This window comes from Salvia hispanica, chromosome 3, assembly GCF_029641045.1.
Source record: "Salvia hispanica isolate PSC_SH4W2 chromosome 3, Shi_PSC_v1, whole genome shotgun sequence".
Taxonomy (NCBI): Eukaryota; Viridiplantae; Streptophyta; class Magnoliopsida; order Lamiales; family Lamiaceae; genus Salvia; species Salvia hispanica.
In genome coordinates, this window is record NC_142694.1 from 10,091,001 (window position 1) to 10,101,065 (window position 10,065).

The 10,065-nt window shown below is 37.4% G+C and overlaps 1 protein-coding gene across 2 annotated transcripts; it reads right to left on the reverse strand.

Annotated features, from left to right (window-relative positions):
• Positions 1 to 83: 83 nt before the first annotated feature.
• On the reverse strand, positions 84 to 9,701 carry LOC125214243 (AP-2 complex subunit alpha-1-like). Of its 2 annotated transcripts, XM_048115179.2 has the most exons (27): positions 9,371 to 9,701; positions 7,489 to 7,620; positions 7,278 to 7,403; positions 7,049 to 7,111; positions 6,878 to 6,975; positions 6,584 to 6,791; positions 6,309 to 6,380; positions 6,019 to 6,111; positions 5,625 to 5,726; positions 5,356 to 5,453; positions 5,004 to 5,085; positions 4,811 to 4,899; positions 4,248 to 4,353; positions 4,060 to 4,125; positions 3,323 to 3,429; positions 3,144 to 3,248; positions 2,936 to 3,056; positions 2,635 to 2,814; positions 2,304 to 2,546; positions 2,000 to 2,080; positions 1,719 to 1,883; positions 1,545 to 1,631; positions 1,321 to 1,446; positions 1,152 to 1,232; positions 983 to 1,054; positions 758 to 837; positions 84 to 664 (listed from the first exon to the last, which is right to left on the reverse strand). In XM_048115179.2, the coding sequence occupies exons 1-27, from the start codon at positions 9,500 to 9,502 to the stop codon at positions 523 to 525; spliced, it is 3,057 nt and encodes a 1,018-aa protein (XP_047971136.1). In that variant the 5' UTR covers positions 9,503 to 9,701; the 3' UTR covers positions 84 to 522. The 2 variants fall into 2 exon arrangements, with proteins under 2 accessions (XP_047971136.1, XP_088924630.1); XM_089068504.1 differs by lacking the exons at positions 7,278 to 7,403; positions 7,489 to 7,620; positions 9,371 to 9,701 and having other exon boundaries at positions 6,878 to 6,991; positions 7,049 to 7,090.
• Between the last annotated feature and the right edge of the window lie 364 nt (positions 9,702 to 10,065).

Here is a 10,065-nt window from a genome sequence, read left to right on the forward strand (position 1 = left end):
CATAAAAAGAGCATAATCTTTGACTAAAGAAGACATCATCGATTACAGCTTTGAACATAAGAAAAATACATTGCACAGCATCATCGATTACAAATTCCACTATTGATGTTAAAACAAATACACATCCACAAACAAAATATTTGATTGTTACAACCTCGAGCCGTTATCTGCAATATGTGATTCAAATTTTACAGGAATCAATGTTGTAAAACCTGACTAGAAAAGAAGTGGATAATAAAAAGACAACACTTGAGAAAAAGAAACTGAAAGAAACAAGAATAGACCCTTCTCACCCCCTCGCTAAAGCACAAATCTAGTTGTGCAAAAGAATATCAAAACTTGAAAGCCTCCAAAGTGTTCCAACGCTCAGCCGATTACATACAGATTCACCCTCGATTCCGCCAGCCCCTGCATTATATCGTTCAACGCCTCCCAACCGGCGAGGAGGGGGGTGACACGGCAGCTTTGTATGAACATTGGTTACACGCTCGTGAATAACTATGTGCGCGAATGATACCCCGCTCAAAGCAAACCAGCAAGAATAGCTCCAGGATCTGAGGCGGGAGTCGGTGGAGTTACCGGCTGGGCTTGGGGCGGCATCGGTGCAGGTGATCGAGAAGGAACAGGGATGCTGATTAATTGCTCCTTAATAAACTCCTTCAGTCTGTAAATATGATGGCATGAAGCTCAACATTAATCACCAGATAGTTTCAAGTGGTACTGGGGTGCAAGAATGAACATATATAGATATACATACTCGAATGTGAGTGCTGGATCTCCCGATGCAACGGTCATTCGCAGCTGTGTTCTGTCTGCTGGATCTGTTTCTATTCTTATCTGGTGATAATATCCCCAAAATTGCAGGAATCAATATCATGGCAATCACAAAGCAAATTATCATACATATAGGGTTAACTTTTAGATATCAGCTGAAAGACTCTGGAACAAAGCATTTCTATTTCATTAAGAACTAAAAGCATACCAAACATAGCATGGCTCGAGTGCTTTCGGAGTAGAACGTAGTGCTGACAACTAAATTGTTAGCATTGGGATCCTGGATGGGAAATACAAAAGATGAAGTAATGTTCAAGATACGAGGCAGAAAATAATAACCATATAAAAAAAGGAACTTATAGGAACGAAGCACTTACGAGGCCAGGGCACACTGTCAGGTGCAAACTGCTAAATAAGTTTGCCATTTCTGCAAGCAGCATGGGTCTAACACCTCTAACCTGGTGAACAAAATCGAAAGATGATAAGGACCTAGTTATTTTATTGGGGTGATAGGGAAAGAATTAACTAAATTCTAAAGGACCATACAACTTCTTGCAGCTTCAGTGGAGGTCCTGAGAGTGATCTCCATTGTGGGAAAAATTCCTCAGGAGAAACCAAAATTGGCTGAAGAAACTTGTTCAAGACAGCGGGAAGGCGAAGTTTTACATTGACCTGTTCATGCAATGTATTACTTCTAATGAAAAATTAACAGTTCCAACTCAAGGACCTTGATTTATATTTTGATTATAGGTATGGTTCTTGAATAATACCAGATTGGCTCCAAACTTGTATGAGAAGTCCAGCACAGCTGAATCTCTGCTTGGTTGGAGGTTGACTACTTCAAGTGGACATTGAACCTGAGGGGGGGAACGTATTTACTTTCAACATTGAAACCGATATAGGAACTGAGCAAAATCCAGCAAAAGATATTTTAGAGATTCAACCTGCGCCCTCGGGGGAATAGTATCCGGTACTAGTGAGAGCTCTGTCTTTAGATGTGATGGGGGCAATATCAACGCTTGCACTGACACTAAAGGGGCAGTGTTCTTATTTCCCAAGAAGAGAATAACTCTACCTTGATGACCTCGCCAGTCAGCTTTTATGCCAATCTGCAACACAACAAAGGTTGAAGTAACTAGGAAACAATCGTTTGAAGCTCATGCTCATATATTTGATACTGAAAAATATGCCCTGTGAAACTGAATAAGGAAATGATAAAGTGCACCTGGATATTGACATCCTCATATAGAACACCACTATCCTTCAGGCATAATGCACGGAATTTTTCCCCAATATCACCAATTGGCTGCAAGTATCAAAGGGAAAGTAAGAAGAAGAGAAATATAAGCTGCAGACAGAAGTAGGTAACAGTGAAGTTCTTTTGCACCAGCCCAGAAGATAAAACCCAACACAGCACTTACAAATTATCAAACAAAATTCTAACATGTTAATTTTCCCAAAATGCATACTATACTTATGAAACAAGTATATATTACTATTACATACAAGTAAGTAGAAGAAAATGATACCTGAACTGTACTAGTCTGCTCTTCAACAGGTGCAAGGGCTAAATCATCTAGATTCGAACCACCTTCCAAACTGGAAGGTACACTTGGATCAGATTGAGGAGCAGTACCTGGTGGGCCTTCAATAGCTAATGGCCCTAAAAGATCTCCAAGGAGGTCAGGAGACGGTGTACTAGGAGGTTGGGGATCCACTACTGCCAAAGTCCCATTTGCATGTGCTAATCCTTGTCCAGAGGTGCTTTCGTCCTGCACACATATTTGCTTATTGGATACATATTCAAAACTTATCATTTAAGAAGTGAGTCCAGTCAGAATCTACAGAATGATATCTCACCGTGTTATTCATGGTAGGCACCTTCACAAGACCAAGCTGGGGTGCAGGTTGGGTCCCATTTTCAGGGCGTTGATCAGTAAGTACCAAAGCATTAGAGGTGTGCTGCTGTGCCCGCAATTTAATTGCACTTTGCTCGGCTGTATCAGCCTCAGAATCTTCAGCTTTTCTTATCAATGATGACTATAACCAAAAAATTGGCATGGTCAGCATTGTTAGTAAATCGAGACAAAGTTACATTAACAAATGATGGTGCGACATAATAGATAGTTGACCAATACTAAGTCGACATCCACATTCTAACCTGTCTCTCAGGGAACTTTGGCATTTCAGCAAGTATATCCATTAGAGCTGCACCTTTCATGCTCAAAGCAAGATATTCAACTGCACGTTGCTGTATTTCAGCATCAATACAACTCTCATACCTGGAACATACAATCTTCAACCTCAGTGGAAAACCAGAACATAAAATAAAACTAACTAAACAAACAATAGTTGTTTCATGTAATTACTTTCTGAAGATTGCCCAGATTTGCTTCTGTAGCTCCGCGTCAGGTGGTTGAGTGTGCATTAAAATCTTTGCATACGTGGAAAGAAGGATAGAAATTGTTGGTGTCCTGGTCATATATGATTTAGTTAAATAAGTACAGAAGTTAGGACATATAAAGAGATATACAATGATAGGACTTACGAAACAGTGGGCAGTTTCTCATGTATAATGTTGAAAATTTCCCTTGGACTCCATCCTGGTCGTCTGGCTAGAAGATGACTATATTCTCCAAGGATATATGCACTGACCTGTGATATCATAAAATTGTTTTAACTGAAATATTATGGAGAAATTGGCTATAGAGATTCTAGACAGATACATAAATCCAAACATCCAAAGAGATACTGAACTTTTATTAACCAATAACATTTTGATTTCACCACTCAGATTTTTTGACTGATTGGCATCAGCCTATCCAGCACTTAGTTGGTCTATTGTAATGAAATTATTGTAAACAACTTAAGAAATACTCCCTCCGTCCCAAAAGAATATGCACTCTTTCCTTTTTAATCCGTCCCACAAGAATATGCACTTTCCAATTTTAGAAAGTATTTTCTCTAATGAGGTGGGACCCATTCTCCACTAATAATACTTTGATTACTTTTTCTCTCTACCTCTCTCTTACTTTACCAATTTTACATAAAAACTCGTGTCGAACCCAAAGTGCATATTCTTTGGGGACGGAGGGAGTAGATGATATGAGCACTGAGCAGATATACAACTAGTTTATTTTATGGTACATATTATATTAGAAGTATACAAAACTTGTACAAGAATCATGTAACATTTATCATGCAAGTCAATACAGCTCTTGATTCTGGTATGCCTTCTTTTACAAAATACTAACAAAATTTGAACAATCAGTGAGTCTAACACACCTTCACCATCGTCTCATGAATGGCAGGCTTGTCAAGGTACTCTCGGGCTTTCATAGCTGCATATGGCTGGTAAGATAGAAGCATGAATATACAAAACAAGTTGTGTGAAAGTTCATTTATCAATTATTAGGCTACATCAACTAGCAGTTACAGAAATAACATGAGAACTGAGAAGCTGTGTCAGTTACCTGTAAATCCTCATTATTTGTAACGAACTGCACGACACGGAACCAAATGTCATCGCTTACGAAATCCCCTGCCTTATCTATCAACTGAAGAATCACATCCACATACCTGAAACGAGGAGAAATATGTCACTGAAAAAGTAGATCAAGTAACTTCCTTGTGTATGACTATACTCCTAAATAAAACTCGTAGCAAAGTCCTACACACGCCGAGATATTTCATATGCATAGTTTGCAAAGAAATTGATCACATAATGACATAAATATCTAGCTTTTACTTGTTGCTAAAGAAACTTTTGGTAAGGTTTTACAAATTCACAACAAAATTTTCATAACTGCGCATAGAACTGAATTAAGAAAAATTAAAATTCACCTCTGGTGTAAGCAATTAAAAAAGACACTTACTCTCACTTCTTGCTTAACTCTCAATTAGTAAGGGGGAAAGGAAAATAATCACTCATAAAATACGTCACATGACTATGGCGGGCTTATTTATCTGTTCTCTAACTCAAACCCAACTTATTCTCAAGTGTAAATGAATAGCCTTTTATGAATCAATTTCATACCATGACAAGTCTGGGGCAAACTTCTCTGCAAGAATTGCAGCTTTAAGTGACAATTCTTCCCGCATTGCAAAGTCTGCTGTGCTAAGATACTGAAACCAGATGATGGCCAAGCATGTATTACTTTCCTTGTTGGTTATATCAACCAATAAAGGTTTTTTAATGCATTCACTACAAGCTTGTAATTCATGTGCACCTGTAATAATTCTTCAACTATGTCCTTTGCATTTGAAACATCACACATGCCATACAGCAAATCAAGGGCACGTCTCCTGATACTGTTAGAATAAAGCATGGTTAGATATGTGTGTCAACTGTCAAAGCTAGTAAAATACTTACAAGAAGAAAAGGAGAGAGATCCCTTGCTCAATAACTTCTTAATTACAAAACATTTGTAAAATCCAAATAAAGACATAATCATGGTCATGACATGTGCCTCTTTTATAGGTGGAAGCAACTCTATGCGTTTATTTATATGACGATAACTAATGGTGAGTGGTTATTTAAGTCTTCAACACTCAACAAGCATGAAAATAGTAATAGGTAACCTGATATCGGGATCCTTCAGTGAAGTAATGATCTGAGCTTGATGTCTTTTAATAATATCTTGCACATCTGTGACCATCAACATCCGAGTCATGTTCTCCTGCATTAAACAACCAAAATCTTTGCAATCAGGACCACAATTATGCAGAGTCTTGATAAGACAATTTTTTAGGATTCCAACAATATAACCTTAACAAAAAAAATATTCAATCTTGTGTTAAAGAAACAAAAAACAGGGAGCAAGTAGCAATATAGTGAGCGAAGATCTAACCAAGCCAAGGTATCTTATATTAGGTTCACGAACAGCAATAAATTTTCCAAGCAGTGCAACACATTGAGACATCATTTCTTTCTCAGCATCAAGATGCATGACCTGCATATAAAGAAGTTTAGGTCCACAAGTTATTGACAACTCTAATAACACATCTTAAAAGGAATAAACTGATAAGACATCATTTTGCATGTTCAGAGAGCCTCTCCGGTAATTCAATATTAAATGTAAAACAGCCCTTTGAGGTTTAGGCACCCCTGGAGACACGAAGTACAGATTCATGAATTTAATGGAGCCAAGGCATAAAAATTCCATGTCAGAATAAGACTCTACGGGGAAGATAAATCAAGAGAACTGATTCGAAACAAAAAAAAAATTAACAGCGATTACTTACAAGAGAAAGAGCTTCAAAAAGAACAGCATGTGATGCATTATTCTTGTTTACATTTTTGACAACATCAGTTCCCATTAGAATCCTTTGCAGAACCTGAAAATGGCCAATAAGGAAATATCATAACATGCCACAACCATATTTAATTTCCACACAAACACCAATATGTATCTACGGAAACCAATACAGCAACATACTGGGCAGAGAGGCTGACAGCTACAAATGTACTAGTGATTACGATACGAAACCAAAGCACACCAGAATAGCCAATAGAGTAAAAAATAATATCAGACCTCAAACAATGACCTCCTTGTATTTGGATCTTCAACAGTTGGAAAATATTGGAGAGCCCTCATAGTCTTAACCTGCAGTGCAGGCACGGACAGAAGAAAATGGTTAGATTTTAGAAGAATGAAATTCAGCAAATACTTATCGCTCCTACTTGAATCTAGAAATTCAGCAAATACCTAAATCCGATAAATAAAATGCAACCAAGAAAATATTTTGATATCCTAAATTATTCAGTGTCACCCTCTTCTAAGGAAATAGTGTCAAGAAAAGCACAAACCTGAAGCCAAGGCGAAGGAATACCATAATAAGTGTATTCTTGTGGAATATCCTGATTTCTAGCAAGTCTTTCCAGGGTCTTAACACATTTTGGTAGACAACTCCAGTACGCCTCATGGTTGTTGGACACTAAAGCAACTAAGAGACTCATAGAAGAAGTCAGTACTCCTAAATCACGTTCATCTAATAGCTGTGCCATCCTATCTGACCTGTCAATTACGAGGAAGAGAACTGGTATCAGATTCTTCCAATCAATCAACAACACTAACAGAGAGATTGAGAGTAGATGCTTTACCAGCCATCCACATTAACCACGTCAGGATTTTTTCTAAAGAGGCGCAGCAGACATAGTGCAGCCTTCTTCCTAACAAGCGGTCTGCAGCTGCTAGATAACTAAAGAAAATAGGAACTTTCAGAAATATTTATTAGGTCACCCTGCATAATACCTTCAGAAGTGTGCACTTACAAGTAATTTTTGAACATCAGGAGCCAGAGATTCAGCAAATTCTCTGCCACCAATGTTTCCAACCTTAAGAGTTGTGATCAAATGGAATAAGCATAAGTTAGTAAGGGGGAAACATTAAGAACTTGAGGCAGAACACAAAAATTATTATGTAAACTAAAACCAATATGGTTGCATGATTTGCATCAACTATTTATAAAGAGTTATACGGACAGAAAATCGGACACCATACCAATGTCAAAGCAAGACACTGAAAAGTCTCGTTGCGGCCAATAATGTCATTGCGGACAGTATTAATTGCTAATCTCAGGAAATCGTGATTCTCATTTAGAAGACATGATGTCACGATGTAGCCAACCTACAGCAACTCGGAATGTGTGAAAACATTTGACAAGTGATGGACAATATTCTATTCCTTTTTCTGATTTTTCTGCAATACATACCTGTTTTTCAGGATACTTTGGTGCAGATATTAAAGATACAGCTTCCATGTGACCAAAATCAACATCATATCCTAGCATATAAATGTAAAGCATTTTCCAGACATATTTCTTCTTCTCATAAGGTGACAATCCCTGTTCAGTAACAAATAAAATAAAAATAAGCAAAGCTATATCTCACCGAGAAATAACAAATATTAAAGGTTTGAGACACTTCAGAGCCCCAGCTTACTAAGGTAGCATTACAACTGGATGGACATTGGCATACAAAGATCATGAAGTCACATAATTATTTTTCTCATTAGGGAAAACAAAAGAGATTTGCATATCAATTCATATGTTTACACTTTGTTTCTGGAGTATTCATGGGCCAAGACCATAACTAACAAGTTAATTTCTGCCACTTAATTGAGCTAGATCTAACATTTTGTTTCTCATTTCCCTCTTCATATGGCTTGGTTCAGAAGAGGCACTTTAGAGGGAAAAGACAATGATAAAAAAGTTTTGCCTATTTTTCAGTTCATCATATTGATTTCCTGACCAACCCAAAAAATCCTTGAATATATGTGCCATGACTTTTAGGACCAAATCATACGGAGCACATCCAATATATGGCACCTTCTTAAATCCTATTGCTGCTTCCAATCATATTTCTCTATTCTCCATGCTTAAAACAGCTGAAAATTCCTAGCAAATTAACACACTTTGTCTAATACTATGAAGTACATAAAAGAGAGAACCCTATCAATGGATGGTTCTTGAAAAGAACAGAGATGGGAGGAGACAAGAGCCATAAGAGACATTGTCATTTATCAGATTCATCTAATTCCATGGATGACATAATGCTATCCTCGGTTGAAACACTGAGCAATGCATCAGAAGCCTACAATGAGGACAAATGCTCTTTTACTTAAAGATTACATGCCTATCCTCAAAAGTACAGTACAATCAGAAGGGTGTTGAACAAATTCATGAATACCTCTTATTTTCAAATCTAGGCTATCTAATAAATCTACATCCACTTCCATTTGTCCTTTTGTGACTCTTATATCATTCACAGTTTTTAACTGAAGCTGAGAGGGAGGGGCATAACATTGCATCACAGTAACAGATCTCATGGAATACAAAAATGCTGATGATTTAACAGAACTTTAGTCATTGTGGTTCACATTAAAATTGCATCAATGAACATAGTTCAACTTGATTGAATTTCTAACTCTGCATGAACAGCATGAAGACAATGAGAACCATTTTGAGGCAGTTCCATGAAGTTCACCATCACACCACATCAGACAGTACATTCCTATACACATGAACTAGGATTCCAAAACTATTTCCATGGCACGTGTGCTTCAATGCAGCAATACAAGCCAGGCTATCGATATCAAGCCGCCTCTCAAGAGTAAGACAAATGGAGTAGAAAACATTTTCAAATGTTTTATAGCTAATTCCTGGAACATATAATTCTAATCATAAATAATCTACAGAATGCATTCATTCAACAATGCCAAGTATTCAAGTAGCTGAAACTCATCTTCTACAGCAAGCTATCAGTAATGAGTATACACAGCTCGTAAACCCCCAATCCATCCCTCAGCAAATAACCAGAACCCAAAATCCAACCCCAATCCAGCCTATAAACCCCTTAAAACACCTCCTCACTCAATAGCACGACTACAATACCCCCAATCAGTCCAACCTACATTCACGAAATAGAAATCCCAATCGCGCAAACCCTGAATTCCAGCTCGTCTCTACACCAGTATGCCACAATTTCACACCACATCAGCTAATTCATGAGATTCCGAAAGACTTCAAACTCAAACAGCAATCACGCACGCCAAAAATAGCTCACAAACACCTATCCTATCATGTACAAACTTGCCTTCTCGTGCTTAAAGCGAGTTCGAATGTTCCCGAGCTCCTTATCAACACGAAGGCGCTCCAGCTCCTTATTCTGACAGTTCCGGATGTCGCTGATGAAAACCGATAACCCTCTCATGCCGGAAAGCGCCATCTCTCAGATCCAGCAATTCTCCAGATCCGACGTCTATCAATTCGCAGATCTCAATCAAATTGCGAGCAGAAAAATGATCGGAATTCGCAGCTTTCCGGTGATATTCCGCCGCCGATGTGTGGATGCGTAGAGCGAGAAATAGAGACTGTGTTGTGAGGTGCGATCTAGAGAGAGAAAACTGGGAAAAGCCGTCGCACAATCAAAGAAGACTTTTATTTTGGTGTTTTTTTTCTCTAAATTTCGTTATTCTATTTTTTTTAATTTTCATTTTAATTTTATTTTGGATTTTTATTACAATGTTTTTTGTGGCGGGTCAAATCTTCGTAACGGAAGAATTCCCATAATATAGATTTGTATTTCAGAATTAAAAAAAAAGGACATTTATATAAAAATTAAACTACTAAGGATTTTTTTTTTTTCAATTGTTGCAGATGAATTGATTTTAAATGTGAAATATAAAAGCTTCAGTTGTTTTTGAAATATCACAGATAAATTGATCATTTTTTTTTATAAAAAACAAAACATATTTTACTATTTATTTTACTCTTAGTTCGGATGGAAAC

What these genes read in the sequence shown, in the direction of transcription:
- LOC125214243 (XM_048115179.2), bottom strand. Translation starts at nt 9,502, where the DNA reads ATGGCGCTTTCCGGCATGAGAGGGTTATCGGTTTTCATCAGCGACATC. An exon ending in TTCCTTCGCCTTGGCTTCAG is followed by an intron (nt 6,381 to 6,583) that starts GTTTGTGCTTTT and finishes CCTGCACTGCAG; the next exon opens with GTTAAGACTATGAGGGCTCT. An exon ending in CAAATAATGAGGATTTACAG is followed by an intron (nt 4,126 to 4,247) that starts GTAACTGACACA and finishes CTATCTTACCAG; the next exon opens with CCATATGCAGCTATGAAAGC.